This window comes from Sarcophilus harrisii, chromosome 3, assembly GCF_902635505.1.
Source record: "Sarcophilus harrisii chromosome 3, mSarHar1.11, whole genome shotgun sequence".
NCBI lineage: Eukaryota > Metazoa > Chordata > Mammalia > Dasyuromorphia > Dasyuridae > Sarcophilus > Sarcophilus harrisii.
The window spans coordinates 239,531,738-239,551,022 of NC_045428.1; the positions used below are offsets into that span (position 1 = coordinate 239,531,738).

Below are 19,285 nucleotides of genomic sequence, written 5' to 3' on the forward strand. Positions count from 1 at the left end.
TCTTACAGAACAATAATATTCCATAACATTCATATACCACAATTTACCCAACCATTCTCCAATTGATGGGTATCCATTCATTTTCCAGTTTCTAGCCACTACAAACTGGGCTGCCACAAATATTTTGGCACATACAGATCCCTTTCCCTTCTTTAGTATCTCCTTGGGGTATAAGCCCAGTAGAAACACTGCTGGATCAAAGGGTATGCACAGTTTGATAACTTTTGGGGCATAATTCCAGATTGCTCTCCAGAATGGTTGGATTTGGAACATTTGCTTATTCAAGTAATGGAAAAAATATTTCATATTAAACCACAAAACCCTTAATTATTTACAGCTTGGCTTTTTAAAAGTATATAATCAGTTTAACACATTAATTTCAAAGTTGTATTGCATGTATTTTTTTAAAAGTCTTTGTCTGGAATTTAATTCTCTTGATAACTGGAGAAATGTTGGTTTACAGTTTATTTAGAAGTTCAACATTTTGAGCTTTTAGTTTGGACACTGAATTTTAGTTAGTATGTGACTTTTCAATGGTAGGTACATATACCAGAATTAATAGACTTATAGAGCTGGAAAGAACTTGAATTTGTTTAGGAAAATCTGGGCTTGACTGAAAATTCCATGTATGTCATTCATAAAAAATGATCAATACCATTTAACGATCTCAATTGGGGGAACCTATTACTTGAGGCAGCACATTACAATTTTTGATGGTTTTAATTGTTAGGAAGCTTTTCCTTTCTATTAAATCTAAATCAGCTTCTTGGCAAGTCCTACCTAGTACTCCTAGTTATGCCTTTTTCATTCAAGGACATCAAATCTTATTCTTTTTTATGTGTGGAAAGTATTTCTGATTACTGAAGCATTTTCACTTAAACAATTATACTAGATAAACTTTTCCCCCCCTTTTTTATTTGTTCTGAATGAAAATAATTGCAGGGTGGCAAGGTGAGAATCATTCTGGTACTTTGAATCAGAATTACTAATGATTTTAAAGATTCCAAATAGTTTTAAAGAATAGTGGTTCTGGGGAACTCTAGCTGTTTAGTAAAATAAATGCAGTTGTATCTATCTGAATTCTTTAATTGCCTTTTTTTTTGTTTCAAAAAAGGTAGAATTATCCATAAGTTAAAATGTTTGATGTTTTCAATAGTTTTTAATAGTTTAAAAACCTATTTAATATAATCCCCTAAAAGGTCATGTGAAACAAAGGTCATGAAATGTTGAGGTAAAGTTATAAAACTTCATTTCTTTAATTAAGAATGATAAGAAATAATGATGAAGATGAATGGGAAATTTAAAAAATGAATAGTGAATAATAGTAAAAACATTTTTAAAAAACAAAGATAATTTAGGTGTAGCAGAAAGATCATAACTAGGCAGAAGGAAGTACCCTCTACTAGTAACTAGCTTTGTGATCACTTAATTTCTGGTTTTGTTTTTTTCCATATTTATAAAATGAGGAAGATAGACCATTGAGGCCTCTCCTATCACTGATAATATATTTCTTTAATTATGGGATATATTTTTGTGTGTATTTAATTAGAATTGTGGGACCTTTTTCATGAATAAAGTATAGATATAGCTACATAACATTTCTTTTTGCTTTTATAGGTTGTAAAGGCATATGATCGTGTGGAGCAGGAGTGGGTTGCCATTAAAATTATTAAGAACAAGAAGGCTTTTTTAAATCAAGCCCAAATTGAAGTGCGACTTCTTGAGCTTATGAACAAACATGACACTGAAATGAAATATTACATAGGTAAATAAAACTTTGTTGTTTGCTCCCCCTCCCCCTTCTAAATCTTTGAATCAAACCATTTTGAGGTGCTTGATTAAAATTTCTAGCTAACATGGACAACTAGGTTGCATTTGGGGACTAATAAATTTGCATACATGAGCTCAATTCTTTCCAGTGTGATCTATTTTTTAGAACACATTCATATAAAAATTTTCAAGGTTTATATTCCAGGAGATGATTGATATATGAAGTAACTCATATTTGAATATTGGATCTGTGATCTTATCAATTTGGGTTACATCTGTGGTGTATAGATCAAATCTTTCATGTAATTTGTTATCTGGTGTGTATCTTTCCATAAATCTTCCATGGGGAGAGCTGTCAAGTGCTCTTGAGCCCTGCGTTAGTAGTTGTGTGGCTGCTAATGTATTTATTTAGTCTGTCCATCTTTTCCCATTCTTTCTTTACATGCTCAGTACACACTTGCTGTTATGATCATACATTTCTGGAATGTTATCTTTTCTGTCATTTTGGGGGGCATGTTATTGTTGATAAGATACTATAATTTCACATTTACCATATATATTTTGTATTATAATTGTGATAATTTTGAAGTTATGGTATTCTCATGATTTTCAGCATCTCTAGAAGTTTATTAGTGTTTTAATAAAAAAGTTCAGTAGAGAGGACTTAGCGTTAGTAGGGAACAACTTGTAGTCAATTGAAAATGGTACATACATAGTTTCTACTAACTTATACTAATTTTCTCTTACCTTGTACTAGTCCCATTTCATAAATATAACAGTGTCACCCATGTAACTACGTATTGCAGTCTGGGATTTTCAATATGGTTTATTAGACAGGTCTCTTAAGTGTTTTTAGGACATCCTGTAGCAGGGTTTCCTAATCAGATCTAAGAAAGTTGTTGTTATTGGGTTGTTGTTGTTTTCTTAAACATTTTGGTAAATATTTTTCAATATAAATGGTCTTTTTTTTTTTTTTTTTATGCTACCTTATTTCATGCATTTAAAACACTATTTTATTCTATAGGCTCCACCAGACTGCCAAGGGGTCCTTGACACAAAAAATAGATTATGAACCCTTGCCCTATAGTATTCTCAGACTTGATGAAATCGGCAGTGCCATCTGCAAACAGAAACGTGGTGGATCTTACTATATATTGCATGTATTTCAATTTTTACTCTGCAAGGTTTTCTTCATGTCAGTCAAGGCCATTGGCAAACATCCTTGTTTGTTATTGATAGTCATATAAGTTGATCATTAAAGTGTTATTTCTGTTAGTATCAAGGAATCTTGGGTACTCTTAACATATGCTTGGGGAAAACCTTATTGGAGGATATCCTTTAAGATAATGCTTTTCCCTGCTTCTTTATATTTTTTATAAATATAAAATTTATATTTCTTTACACGTTTAGTCAAATGCTTCTTTATATTTGATAAACACATCCAAGAGGAGAAGGAATCAAGCAGTTATTAAGTACCTACTATGTGCCAGGCCCTGTGGTAATAAGCTTATTACATATATCTCCTTTAATTCTATGGAATCTTGAAATTTCTATGCATTTAACTCATTTCTGTGAGTGAAGTTGTATTCCATGGAAAATAAATGGTAAAAGTGGTTCAGCTTTCTTTTCTTCTTCAAGGATACATTTAGTGAATGTATAAATCATTCTAAGAAACTTAAGTAGACAGAAAAGTGGGCTTATAGAGCAGTAGATACAGTTGTTTTCTTGATTGTCTCTTGGGGGAGTGATAATATTATGTGATCTTCCTGCCATCCGATCCCGACAATCATGTAGAGTCTTCTTCAGATATTTTGAAAATAGATTCCTTTAATAATTTAAAAATTATAATGCATGTAGAATAAGTTTCTTTGAGTAATCTCCATCTTTTTCCATTTCTATTGTCCTTTGTGCTCCTTCATGTAATAAGTACTTCAAAAAAATAAGGTATTAGTAGTCCAGATGTGGTTTCACTTTCATTTATGATTAAAGTAAATCAGAGAAGATATTTTAGCTGATCTGTATTGGTTTTCATCTATTCCCTTTCCATTTGCATCTTTACACATTCTTGAGATGATTTATCCTAGTTGAGTTCCTTGCCAAGCTTTCTACAGACTCATTTTTCTCTGTGCTTTTTTCTCTCCTTCCTTCTCTCCCTCCCGTTATTCCTCCCCTTTTCCTTTCCTTCTTTTTTCTTTCCTTCCTTTCTTTTTCTTCTCTGGTTCTCCTCCTTCCTCTCAGCAAATATTCCAGAAAAATATGCAAGCATTAAAAGAGTTGACATTATGACCAAAAAAGATTAAACATTTTCTCTGCTCATCATAAAAGTCTTTTTAAAAAGTAGTCAAAACAAATTTCCATATTAACTTTGTCCAGAAAATATTTCTTCTCCCCTTCTTTCTGTCTGTGTCTCCCACATGGATGTGCATGCACGCGTGCGCACAAACACACACACACACACACACACACACACACACACACACACACACCACCATCACTACCACCACCACCACCGCCACCAAAAATTTGATCATCCATTTTATGGGTACTGCCTTGGATTCTCATTGTTTGCCAACACAAAAGGAGCCTTAATATTTTTGGTACAATCTTAGAATCTATTTTTCCTTCACCTTCTACCCCTTCCTATTATGAATAGAAATGTCTAAGTGTATTTTTTCTGTTTTCCTATTGAATGAAGTGTATTTTTGTACCCAACTCTGTGTAGTATTTTTTTTTTAACCACTACAGATGAGTGTGTGAAATATCAATTACTCTCTTCCATGTGCTCTTTTTTGTATAGATTCTACTTGCGTACTTTCTTTGTGAGGTTATTTTCCTTAACTTTCCTTTCTTTTCTTTCCTAGTGAATTCCTCTTCCCTTTTCTTTTCTAAAGATCATTAAGCCATAACAGAGACACTCCAAGATCTTTGGATTCTCTCTGTGAGTCTTGATGTAAACAGTTTATTGTTATTTGGTCTTTTATCATGGTTTATTCATGTTTACCTTTTTGTATTTCTTATACTTCTCTCCATTCTTATTTTTGAACAAAACAGAAACTTCTTCAAAGCTTGTTTACTTTTTGATAGAAATGCTTAGAAATTTTCTCTATCATTAAAGGTTCACTTTTCCTCTCTTTTAGTATTATCTACACTTTAGTAAGTTATTCTTGGCGGTAAATCCATATCCTTTGCCTTTTGGAATATTGTATTCCAAGTTTTTCACTCACTTATAGCCCCAAAACATGTGTGACTGTCACTTTGGAACCTTGGTATTTCAGTTTTTTCTTTCTGGCTACTAAATACATTTTCTTTGACCTGGAAACTGAAGATTTTGGCTTTGATGTTCCTGGGAGTTCTAGATGATTGGTGGATTCTACTATCATTTAACCCTCTGATTATAAGAGCTCTGGGTAATTTCCTCTTAAGATTTTTTGAAATACAATGTCTAGGACTCTTTTGGTCAAGGTATTCATATCGTCTTAAATTCTTAAATTTTTTCTTCTTGGTGTATTTTCTAGGTCAGTTATTTTTGCTATGACATACTTTACATTTTTTTATTTTGTTTTTCAGTCATTTGATCCGTTTTAATTTTTTTTATTGAAATTTTCAGGGACTTTGTTGCTTGGCTAGAGTTTTGGTTTTCATTAAATCTTGTGCTGTTTTTAATTCCCTTTCTGATTCTTATATGTGTCTTATAAAAACATTATTATCTTTTTTTCTAAACTCTTCCTTAATTATTCTTTTAAAATTTTATACTTTTAACATCCTCCTTTATAGCACTTTACAGGCAAATCTGTATTTTAAGTTAATGTTACCTCTGGTTGCTCTGTATTCTGCCTTGCATTCTCCATTGGTAAACATTGTCTTTTATGTCTCTGATTAAACTTTGGACTAGAAATGAAATAGTCCTTACATTCTATTTAGGGAAACATTGTATACATATGTAAAAATATGCTAAACAAGTAAAAGGTAACTGGGAGGATGACAGTAGGGGTGAGGGTGGGATCAGGAAAGATCTAATTTATAAATTGGTGCTTAAGCAGAGCTTTGAAGCCAGCTAGGAATTCTAAGAGTCCTGTGATGATGAGGAAGGAAATAAATGCCAGACATATGGACTCAATTTAAGCAAAGGTACAGATGGGAGATGGACTGTTGAGTAAGAAGCCTGATTTGGCTACAGATTATGTGAAGAGAAGCCCAGAAAAGTATGGAGACAATTTATGAAAGATTTTCTGTATTTGATTCCAGAGGTAATTACAAGCTATTGCATTATTATATTGTACAGTTTGTCCATATTATATCATACATTTTAAGAACCCTTGTTTTTATTTTTATTTTAATTTATTTATTCATTTATTCATATTTATATTATATTATATTATATTATATTATATTATATTAACTTTTTATTGACAGAATCCATGCCAGGGTAATTTTTTTTTTACAACATTATCCCTTGCACTCACTTCTGCTCCGATTTTTCCCTCCCACCCTCCACCCCCTCCCCTAGATGGCAAGCAGTCCTATATATGTTGACTATGTCCTAGTATATCCTAGATACAATGTATGTGTGCAGATCCAAACAATTTTCTTGTTGCACAGGGAGAATTGGATTCAGAAGGTAGAAATAACCCGGGAAGAAAAACAAAAATGCAAACAGTTTACATTCATTTCCCAGTGTTTTTTCTTTGGGTGTAGCTGCTTCTGTCCATCATTGATCAATTGAAACTGAATTAGTTCTCTTTGTCAAAGAAATCCACTTCCATCAGAATACCTCTTCATACAGTATCGTTGTTGACGTATATAATGATCTCTTGGTTCTGCTCATTTCACTTAGCATCAGTTCATGTAATTCTCTCCAAGCTTCTCTGTATTCATCCTGCTGGTCATTTCTTACAGAACAATAATATTCCATAACATTCATATACCACAATTTACCCAACCATTCTCCAATTGATGGGCATCCACTCAGTTTCCAGCTTCTAGCCACTACAAACCGGGCTGCCACAAACATTTTGGCACATACAGGTCCCTTTCCCTTCTTTAGTATCTCCTTGGGGTATAAGCCCAGTAGAAACACTGCTGGATCAAAGGGCATGCACAGTTTGATAACTTTTTGGACATAATTCCAGATTGCTCTCCAGAATGGTTGGATTCGTTCACAACTCCACCAACAATGTATCAGTGTCCCAGTTTTCCCGCATCCCCTCCAACAATCATCATTATTTTTTCCTGTCATCTTAGCCATTCTGACAGGTGTGTAGTGAGAACCCTTGTTTTTAAAATATTACTATGGCAGCTATTTGTACAGTGAATTAGGAGAGATAAGCAGATAGTCAATTGTGAGGTTAATTTTAGTAGGTAAGAGATGAGATGGGTGTATGAACTAATGTTTTTAAGTGTGAGAAATGTTCTGGGGAATTAACACTTGATTGGAGAGCAGAGAAATTCATGATGATGCTAAGGTTATGAACTGGGTGACTGGAATTGATGTTGGTATCATTAATATAAATTAAGGAGAGGGCTGGGTTTTCAGTTCTCTTTTGGACTTGTTAAGTTTAAGATGCCTATAAAAATTCAATTTTAAGTGTTTGATAAGCAGTTATTAGTGTGGGAGTAGAGTTCAGGAGAAATTAGGAAAAATCTAGATAGAGGTTATCTACATAGAGCTTATCATTAAACTCATGAGACTTGATGAAATCTCTAAGAATATACAATCACTCAGTTAATAAGTATTTAGCATTGCATCTGATAATTTAAGAAGCACTAAATACTTGCAGGGGTAAGAGGAGGGAAGGAAGAAGAGAGAAACAAAAGACAGAAGACAGATTATGTCCCTGAGGATCCATAGGAAGGTGGCAGAATATAGAAGAAAATCTAATAAAGAATATTGAGAAGTTCTCAGATGAATAGGAGGAGAAAGCAGTGGCAAATCCCCAGAGATATTAGACTATCTAGGAGAAGAGGGTAGCCAACTGTCAAATTTCTTCAGGACACAGTGGTGTGCTCTAAGCAACAGTTTTCTTATCTCAAAAATAGGAATAAAAATGCCCACCTCACAGTGTTGTTGTAATGAAATTAATGATTAAAATCTTAAAGTTCTATATAATATAGCTATATTATTATTATTATTGAAAATGGAATATTACACAAGTACATATATAATATATGTATTTTTTAATTGCATAAAAGTATCATGAGATAATTTATCTTCTCTGGGTTCACTGAAATGTCTTCAGTTTCCCTCTAGTAGCAAACAGTTCTTTTGGGGGGGGGACTGTTTTAATATGTTGACCTTTTTTCGTGTTTCTTTTGCATTTCTATCTGATAGTTCTGTTCTTTTCTGGTGGCTTTATTAGGAGTGTTTAGAAGTCCAAAAAAACACTTCATTGTTTCTCTTGTAGAATTATATTCAGTTTTGCCATATAAAGTATTCTTGGTTCTAAACCTTTATATTTTGCCTTTTGGAATAGTATTCTATGTTTTCCTTTTCTTTTGAATGATAGCTGACAAGAATGAAAGCTTAGAGTACTAAGTCACACATTTTAAAAAGATTATAAATTTGATTTAAGATACAATCCTAAATGTGAAGTTCTTATCCATTGAACAAATAGAGATACTGTTGGCATTTAGTGATGTCAGTGTTGACATCTTGCTATAAACAAAAAAGAACTAAATTAGAGTGAAATGAAAAGATGGCTCATAGGTACTTCTTGCAGAGACGATGAAAGGAGTTGGCAGAGTGGGTTTTATTATATCCCTAAAGATGACAAGAAATATTTCACATGATCACAGATTTCAAGCTTGAAAGGGACCTGAGAGACCTAATGATAAGTATCTACAAAATGACCACCATAAAAATACTTGCTATAACCAACATTGCTAAAGATTAAGTGATAAAGAAATTTTTTTCAAAAAACTTGGAAAGACCCTCCACACTAAGTTAACAGATACACTGTACAAGTATTAATTTGATAACTTTAGTGTAAATTTGGGGAAATGTGAGAGTGGAAAGAAATACATGGGAAAACATAGTTTAGGAAGAAGATATGAAGATATGAGATTACTCATCTCAAAAATACATTATCAAATAAACACAATAAAGATGTACATGTGTATATATATAAACTGAAAAGAAAAGCCTTATTGTAAGAGTAATCTCTGTAGTTGGATCAGAATTAGGAGGTTGGAATTAGTTTTAAAGAAAAAAGGAAAACATGATAGTTAACAGCTTAATCTTGAACTTCTTAAACAAGTGGTTCAAAATAAAAAAGGGGGGGGGGGGAATTGACCAACAGAAATGATATTGACATTGAGGATAAGAATTTTATCCAGAAGTTTAACCAATGTAAATTAATTGCTTCAGTAAGTAGATGAAAGAAATTGGAAAGCAGCATTGTCTGCAAAACATTTATTTGACAAAGAATAATGAGTGGCTGCTAGAAGCATCACTGACTTAGAATACAAACTCATTTGTAGTATCTTATTAAGTTGAATGATAGATAGATTGTGAATAATATTATCTTTAAAAAGCAGAGATGAAGTGAAGAATAAAAACCAATATATAAAGAAAGCTTAGATATCCAAATGCATAAGATCATTCCAGTCATGAAAATATGTGAAGACGGCATATTTTAAAATCAGCCGGAGTCAGGAATTTAGGTTAGGGGAAAATCGTCAATCTTTATTCTCAGTGAAGAAAGATCGGAGGTGGAAGAGAATGGGCAATAGCAATGTGTGTAGCTGAGTCAAGAAGCTAGCTAGACCAGCAGCCACATGACTAGCAGCTAGGAGCATAGAACCCAGGCCAATCTCTCCCAGCTTCTCTTCCTGTCTCTCTGTCTCCACCCACCAAAATCGTCATTTCCTATACAACACATCAGGACTTGCACAGAGAGTGGGTGGGGGCCATTCTTTATCCAAGCATGTATATTAATAGAATATAGTCCAATTACTATTTAGCCTCACGTGCTTGGGACCTCAGTGCATCAACTCAAGCCTCAGCCCATTACAAAAATAGAAGGAATTACAAACAACAACAAAAAAAAAAATGGAAAAGATTTGCAAAAATCATCCAATAGCTTTTTTCCATTGAGGGCATTCTTTATATTACAGTCTCTCAGATATGCTTATAGAGGAAGGTTGGAATGGCAAGTACAGAAATAGACTGATTGAACATGTGTATGCTTAGAAGATCTATACTGGAGGCAACATAATTATGAATATGAATTATGAATTTAGAGATGTATAAGGACAGAGAGATCCTAGAGGGGTGTGAAAAAATATCTCACACCTTATTAATATTGAAAAAAGTACCTGAATGAACATTAATAACTGTGGATCTGCATATGATCCATCTATACAGAAATTGAGGACATCCTTAACAATTTGTTTGTAAGGAGTAAGGCTTTCATAAACATTATTCAGCAATGAACTACAACCATACTGTTTCACAAATAACATAAATTTCCCACTGTGCTTATTGTTGGTGAGTAAACAGCATTTTATTTAATAGACTATGATTATGCCTGATAGAATTTCCCCCTTCCCCCTGCCCCCTGAGGCAATTGGTCTTAAGTGACTTGCCCAGGGTCACACATCTAGGAAGTGTTAAGTTGTCTGAGACCAGATTTGAACTCAAGTCCTCCTTATTTCAGGACTGGTGCTTTATACACTATGCCACCTCGTTCCCCCTCCTCCCGACAGAATTTTTTTAAACAAGGTATATTACTAGTTGAATAATATAAGATACTTTGGAATTTATAAGAGAAGTAATACTGTTGAATAACATTTAAAGTCAAAGGTGCAAATTTAGGGTTAGAGTCAGAGATGCACATTTGGGGTTAGAGTCCCAAAAGTCTTAGTACTTTTTAAATCTCTGCTTACATACACATGTACACATTCACATATTATATCTATAGATTATATACACTTAAATATCTGTATACATTTTTATAGTTATACACATGTACATATAACATATATTAGGTGAGTCATGACAGGATCTGTAGTCTCACCAGAAGTATTCACTTTTCTGATAGAGGAAATCTAATGCAGAGTCCAAATTGAAGAAGAGTGGATAATGATATCCTCTCTGGGGATGTTACTGTCCTTATTTCATTAAGCTCTAGAAAAATGCAGAACTTTTTACTTATAGAGATCATAATCACTCAAAAGATTTGGCCCAGCCAGCCAGGCGATTATTTCTTGTATGTCATCATATATTTCAAAGGATTTCTGTATAGAACTCATCCATCAATATGTACTGTCTAGGATGGACAGTAAGAGCATGAGCACAATAAACTGGTCCTCGAGTGGAACTGAATTGCTTTTTGAGAAATTGGCAAAGCACCTTTTTTCCATTGAGGACATTCTTTACATTATAGTCTCTCAGATATGCTTATAGAGGAAGGTTAGAATGGCAAGTACAGAAATAAGCTGATTGAACATGTGTATGCTTAGAAGATCTATGCTGGAGGCAACATAATTATGAATATGTTTAGAGATGTATAAGGACAAGGAAATCTTTTTTTTTTTCTCAGAAAAGAGTATTTTAAATTTAAGCAGCAGTGCTCCCATAGCAATCAACGTGGTTTCTAACAATTTGGGGGTCAAATCTTTCATCATCATCATTATAAAAATCTCTAAACTGTCCATGTCTCCTGTCTCTTTTTTTCCCCTTCCATAAGTCATAAAGTAATGTTCTAGAAAAGATGCATTTGACCAGACCAGGTCTAGTTTTTTTCTTTCTTTAAAAAAAAATTTTAATAGTATTTTATTTTTCCCAATACATGCAAAGATAATTTTCATCATTTACCTTAGCAAAACTTGTGTTCCAAATTTTTCTACTTCTCTTTCTTCCACTCCAAGACAGCAAGGAATTTGATATAGGCTAAGCATATGCAGATATACTACACATATTTCCATATTCATCATGTTCATAAGAAAAATCAAATCAGAAGGAAAAACAAACAAGTAACCAAGTAGCAAAAAAGGTGAAATTGCTATGTTTTGATCCACATTTAGTCTTCTTAGTTTTCTCTTTGGATGTATATGACACTTTCCATCACAAGTCTTTTGGAATTGCCTTGAATCACCTCATTGTTGAAAAGAGCCAAGTCCATTATAGTTGATCATCATATAATCTTGCTGTTGTGTTCAGTGTTCTCTTGATTATGCTCACTTCACTTAGCATCATTTCATTTAAATCTTTCCAGGCTTTCCGGAAATCAGTCTCTTCATCATTTCTTATAGAACAATAATATTCCATTACATTCATAAACCATAACTTATTTAGCTATTTCCCTACTGATGGGTATCCACTCAAATTTCAATTTCTTGCCACTACTAAAAGGGGTGCTACAAATAATTTTGTACATTTAGGTCCTTTTCCCTCTTTTATGATCTCCTTGAGATACAGGCCCGCTGCTGAATCAAAGATGTGTTCACAGTTTGATAGCTCTTTGGGCATAGTTCCAAATTGCTCTCCAGAATAATTGGATCATTTCACAATTCCACCAACAATATATTCATGTTCCACTTTTCCCACATCCTCTCTAACATTCATCATTATCTTTTCCTGTCATTTTAGCCAATCTGAGATGTGAAGTAGCACCTCAGAGTTGTCTTAACAGTGCATTTCTGTGATCCACTAGTGTTTTAGAGCTTTTTTTTCATATGACCATAAATGCCTTTTAATTTCTTCATCTGAAAATTGTTCATATCTTTTGCAGTGTGATATTCTTGCTTTAAAAAAGAAAAAAGGAAAAAACCTTTTCCTTTTATCCCACTTCTCTGTTCCTTTGTACAAAACAGTTTCCATAGTGAAAATACACTCCTTTCATAGCTCTTGTCTTTGGACAAGTCCTTCTAGTCCTATTTAATGTCTCTTTGATTAAACCTAAAAACTTTTTGTCCTCTGAAATTTCCTTACTCCCCTCTCCCAATCAAAAGTGAATCTCCTTTCTCTAGTTTTCTCAAAAAACTATGTTTTGTCTTGTATGATGCTTATATATGTAGCTGCATCTCCCCTAGTCCTAGTAAATGCATTCCCTCTCTTTTCCCCTGCCCCATTTACAAATGTCTTAAGTATTATTTGTTTTATCTTTGTTTCCCCAGAACCTGGAATAGTACTTTCATGATCATAGAGTGTTAACAATAATTATATAGTAAAATATAATGAAATGTAAATTTGTAAGTTTAATGTGGTTTCTGATTTGAGATCAACAAATTATTATTTCTAATAGCAATGGTTATATTTGTTTATATTTTTGAGTGGTAAGAAAGAGATCTGTTCTAAGAATTAGAAACTATCATTGCTTATTGAATATATCCAATATTAACATATAATCATTCATAGTAGAAGATGTTTGTTAAGTATCTTAATGTACTCAGATCTTAGTCCTCAGATTTTTGGATTCCCAGTCCAATGCTTTGTGTGTGTGTGTGTCCTCTTTCTGTTTAATACAATTTCCTTGCCTTAAGAATATAGCTAATTGGGGATGGGGGTAAAGTAATGATGAAGAACTTGCATTTTACATTTCTTTTCAGTCTCTGATGTTAAGTATTACTCTTTTCTGCAGTGAAAAAGCCATGTTTCTAAGCCTTGACAGCCTTTGCAAGATTTCCTACATAATAGTGGGGAAAATTGAATTCTTTAATAAATCTATAAATGTAACCAAAAAACCCTGTAATCTTGATTATATATTTCTCATGGAATTAAAAAATATCTATTCCACTGTGGTTCTACTTTCATATTTTGCCATCCTTACATAGCACAGTGACTAACTTGAGGTCATTATTATAGAGGTTTCTTTTAGCAGTGCATATTGCAGTTCATCTGATCTTGTCTGTGTCTTTCCACAAATTCTCCTATAAAGGAAATCTAATGATAGATGATAGTTTTTCTGTTTTTTCTTTTTTTTTTTTTTTGATATTAATTTCTATACCAGTTTATATTCTGGCTGTCTTAGTTATCCCTCATCCTGCAAGTAGTTACTGTATCCATCCCCCACTCTTTCTAGTTAAGTGTTAATGGATCCTGTATTTTATTTATTTTTAATTTGTTTTCAATCGATGAAAATAACTTTTCTTGATCCTACCTCCCTCCACATACAAAAAAATAATATCTTATCCAAGTATATGATATGAGAAATTAGGTCCATACCAACTACTTTCCTGTTTGGGGGTTTATCAAACATTAGACTCTCTGTTTTTGTCTATCTCTGTTTATTGTGTACCTAATATTTTCCAGTGACCAAGCTTTATTTCTTAATCACTACCAAATTGTTTTAATAAGTACTATTTTGAGATTTGGCATTCTAGATTTTCTTCCTTTCCACTTAAAAAAAATTCCCTCGAGATTCTTTACCTTTTTGTGTTCCAAATAATTTAATTTTTTTCTACCTCTAAAAAGCAATCTTTTATTAGCTAAATTGGCACATAGTTGAATATGTAAATTTATTTACCTGGTACTATATTTTTTACTATGTTGACATGGCAAATGCATGAATAATTAATGTCTTTCCAAGTTATCTAAATTTTTCTTTTTGTGGTATAAATTTTTTTGTAGTCATAATTATTTTATATTTTGCTCAGTTTTAAAAATAAAAAAAACAATTTGTCTTTTTCTTCCTGGTGGGTTTTGATGGTAATCTTTAGAAATTTTTATAATCTTGTGGGTTTATTTTATACTAACATTTGGCTGCAGTTGATTACTTCAGCTAATTTTTCTGTTAACTCTGTATGGTGTTCTTATAATTTAACGTTTTTGCATTTTGCTTTATTCTATTTTTTGTTTATATTTAATTTCCTTGATATATATTTTTGGCCTTAATATTATAATTAGTATTTCTAGTATTTTATTAAATAGTATTGATACTAATGCACAAACATTACTCTTTCTTTACTCTTGATCTTATTTGAAAAGCTATTCTTCCCCTCCTCCCCCCCATTACATATAATGCTGCCTCTTGTTTTAGATAGATGCTATTAATCAAAATTTTTAAAAAGCATATTTATTCCTGTTTCCTAGTATTTTTTTTTAACATGAAGGTATCTCTGCTTTTCTTCCTTTGTTTATAAGGGTTTTAGCCCTAACACATGGCTAATTTTTATAAAAGTGCTATATGTATTTAACACAGATGAATTTTTCTTTTTATTCCCATTCACTAATCTACAGGGTCTATTATATCTAAAGTTTAAAAATTCTTTTCAGGTACTTTAAAATTATTCTTTTCTAAGTTTTGTTGAAGGCTGAAAATTATGTATGCAATCTTACAGCAAAATATAACATCTTACTTTTTTCATCATGCGTATTATTGCTGTTACCTCATTAGAGATCATGATTATACTCCTGCCTTTTAATCTTCATCTGCAATGTTGTGTGTATTTTATGCTCTTCCTTCATTTCGAACTCTTTGTGAGTATGTTTTTAAGTGCGATTTCTTGCAAATAGCATGTTATTGCAGTCTGGATGCAGTCTAGCCTTTTCCATTTTTTGAATGAGTTCGTCTTATTCATGTTCATAGTTGTCTTTATTAATTGTGTATTTCCTTCTGCCTTGTTATCTTGTACTTTTGTTTCCATCTCACTTTTTGTAAAGATGAAGGTGGTGAAAGGAGTATGTTCAGCATCAGTAATTGTAGATTAAATGCAGTCTGCTTCTATTCTCCTATCTTTCTCTTTTACTTGTCCAAATGCCATTCACAGGTTCTTAATCTTTTCTTTTAAAAATCACTTTTGTGTACTTAGAGTTTTGCATGTGACTAATCCTTCTCTTAACCTTTTCTCTCTCCTCTCCTACTTCTCTTTCCTGCATTTCCCTGGTGAATGAAATGTATTTCTGGAAAGAAAAAAAAAAAACACTAGTATATATTTTTCTTTCTTTAAACCAGATCAAGTAATAGGATCAAGTAATAGTGAAGTTCAAGTGTTTCCTAGTACCCCCATTCCTATCTCCTTATTTGTACTTTTTACTTATGCATCCTACTTATGTGATTATTTTTCTGAACGTTTTCTGTCTTTCCCCTTACCTTCCTTACCCAGCATATTCTTTTTTCACTCAGCTATCTTATTACATTCTTTCTGTGATAACCTTATGACATTAGAGGTGCAAGTAGACTTGCTCTGATCTTTTTATTAGTAATTAATAGAAATCTTCTCTGTTTTTGAGGTTAATTTCTCCTTCTTTATAATTATATTTAACTGACAAGTTATTATTGATTGTTGACCAATCTATTTTGTCTTATTATATTCTAGGTTCTTTGTTCTTTTTCTGTAGTGAATCTTGGGCAGCCCTCACTCTGGTTCCTTAGTAGTTGAATTCTTTCTGGTTGTTACAATAATTTTTTTTTTTTACCTATAAAATAGATTTTGAATGTAATGTCCCTAGTTTCTTTCAGAAGGTGGCCAATGGATTCTTTCAGTTGTTACATTGTACTACTTTATAAGTGAATCTTGGCCAGATTTCAATTATTATTTCTCCAAATATTATTTCTGGCTCCTTTTGGGGGGAAAGGGTCTTGCATTTTATATATTCTAGTGATTCTTAAAGTATTTTTCCAAGTGAGTTGTTTTTGTTGTAACATATTTAATATTTTAGTTTTTTTTAATCTTTTCTTTTAACTTTACATATTTCTTATTGTTATATGGCGTAATTAACTAATGTTTGGCTTATTCTAATTTTAACTGAGTATGTAGTTTGGATAAAGTTTTGTACCTCTTGTGATGAATTGGAAAGAAAATTAACAACTTTTTTTTCCAAAGCTCATTTTTTTCCTCCCACTTTAATATTAGAGGTCTCATTTCACTTATAAAATCATTTAAATCCTTAAAAAACCTTTCTTGCTTCATCTCTCACAGTAATTCCAATTTAATTTATGCCATGTATTCTTTGAGATTTTAATTGTAGATATTCTTCTGGGTTTGTGATTTGAGCTCATGAGTGTCCCTATCTCACCATAATAATTCTTTGGTTAGGTAAGATTATTTTTTTGCATTTTCAGCCTATTTCCTGATTGTACATTTTGTTAGGGCCATGCTCTGCATACTTCAGAAGGAAATGGCTAAGCCAAATCTATGTTCCTTTGGTTCATTCTGTGTTTTGTTATTCCAAGTTCTCGGGGACAGCATAGTTCAAGCTAAGAACATTGAATTATTTTAATCTAGATATTCACCTGACTGCTTCCTCCAGGTCTGAGCTCTGCAACCTAATGGCTTGGTTTGGATCTGAGCAGTACAACTTACCTCTGTTTGGAGTTCTAGTAGACTGCTCCTCTACTCACTCAGCCATTTTGAGTGATCCTGTAAACTCTGATCCTCGAGTCAGACCCCAAAAACTTGCAAATGAGAGTCAGTGACCATTCCTTGTCTTTGACCACTATAGTGAGACATAGGTCTTCTCCTCTATTTGTGTAAGGTTCTTTGACTCAGTATTGTTACTCAATGATCACTTACTGATTCCTGTTCATTATATAATGTCAGACTTGTATTGCACAGCCACAGGCAGGCCCCCATTCCTTCCCAATTCTGGTGACTACATGTCATTCCTACGTTAGTCCTTATACCTTATTGCCTTACTAGGCTGGCTGACCTCGTCTATAAAAATGTGTTGTGTGTTTTTTTCCCCCCCTTGGATTTCTCAGTCAGGAAATCAGTGTGGCATGTTTTCTGAATCTTTTTGTCATAATTATAAAAGATAATTCAGCTGTAGTTCTTCCTGTTGTTCTGCCATCTCTGCTGAGGATGTCATTTAAGGTCTTTTCTTGCATATCATTCATAATGAATAATAACAGCTTTAGTATACTTAAATTCTTTGTTATGATATCTTTGTCATTTACTCTTTTTAGATTTTTTGGAAACTGAAATTTTATGAATTATGACTATATTAAAAAAAATTTTTCCCCAGCTACATGTAAAATAACATTTTTGGGGGAGTGTTATGTGTGTACAGGTATTTTTTTTACATATTTCCATTTAAATTATGAGATAGAAAAATCAGGAGACAAAATAAAAAAAACCAAGGGGAAAAAAGTGAACATAGCATGTGTTGATTCATATTCAGTCTCCATAGTTTTCTCTCTGGATGTAGGTGATATCTTCTAGCCATAGTTTATTGGGATTGCCCTGGATCACTGAACCCACTGAGAAGAACCAAGTCTGGCATAGTTGATCATCTCTCAATCTTGATGTTGCTGTGTACAATTTTTTCTAGGTTTTGCTTATTTCACTCAGTATCAGTTCATGTAAATCTTTTTAGGCCTTTGTAAAATCAGTCTATTCATCATTTTTTATAGAAAAATAATATCCCATTACTTTCATATATCATAACATATTCAGCCATTCTCCAACCAATAGGCGTTTATTCCTTTTCCAATTCCTTGCCAATATTAAAAAAAAAAAAATCTGCCAAAAAGCATTTTTGCACACATGGGTCATTTCCCCTCTTATGATTTCTTTGGAATATAGGCCCAATAATGAGACTGCTGGGTCAAAGAATATGCACAGTTCGATAGCCTTTTGGGCATAGTTTGAAATTGTTCTCCAGAATGGTTGGATCGTTTAAGAGCTCCATCAACAATTTGTTAATATTCCAGTTTTCCCACATCCCTCCCAACATTTGTCATTATCTTTTCCTATCATCTTAGATCCCTTCATTTTTGAGTGATTATTTTTTATTTTAAATTAGTTTTTAAACATCTTTTGTGTCTGGAAATTGTTTGGAATATTACAGCATTAACTATTGTTGTTGGTTGTTCAGTTGTGTATTACTTGTGATCCCATTCGGGGTTTTCTTGTCAGAGCAATTAGAATGGTTTGCCATTTCCTTCCCCAGCTAATTTTACATATGAGTAAACTGAGACAGAGTTACACAACCCAGGGTCACACAGCTACTAAGTGTCTGATGCCAGATCTTCCTCAGATGGACTTCACTCCAAGTGGGGTCCTCTACCCACTGTGCCAGCTATCTGCTCTATTACAGCATTATATAATTTCCCAGACACATCTAGTCTGCTGTCTTGTAGTTCCTATCTAACAGTCATGTACTAATTCAGTAGATTTTTTTTCTCTTATTATTCCTGCTATTTGTATTACTCATTTTCTTTTTGCTATTTGAATTGACTTTTGAAACAAATAGTTTGGCAAAATTTCAATATATTTCTTTTTACCTATAAGATTGTATAAAATATAATGTTTCCATACAGGAATAGAATTACAGAATTTCACTATTATCACCCCAAAATGATGTTGTTAAATGTGGATATCCAGGTAATTGAGGGTTGAATAAATAATGTAATATACTATTAATATTCAGTTATAAAACTATCACTTTCTTTTATACCATTTTATCACATGTTGGGTAGTTTGATTTAATGTTTAATTCAGTAGAAATAGGATTTAGTTAGATATTCATAAATTATTGAAGGAGGTATCTTAGTACTCTGATAATGGTCCTTAAATGTGGTCATTTCAAATTTAATATCTAAATCTCAGTGGTTTAATTATTTGGTAACATATA

At 32.7% G+C, this 19,285-nt stretch overlaps 1 protein-coding gene across 4 annotated transcripts in view; it reads left to right on the plus strand.

Moving 5' to 3' along the window:
• Window positions 1-19,285, plus strand: part of DYRK1A (dual specificity tyrosine phosphorylation regulated kinase 1A) — a 195,445-nt gene that overhangs the window by 150,451 nt on the left and 25,709 nt on the right. For all 4 annotated transcript variants that reach the window (XM_031959275.1, XM_031959274.1, XM_031959276.1 and 1 more), the window contains one exon: window positions 1,618-1,765. In XM_031959275.1, the coding sequence (XP_031815135.1) occupies window positions 1,618-1,765 (148 nt within the window). The remainder of the gene's footprint in view (window positions 1-1,617; window positions 1,766-19,285) is intronic.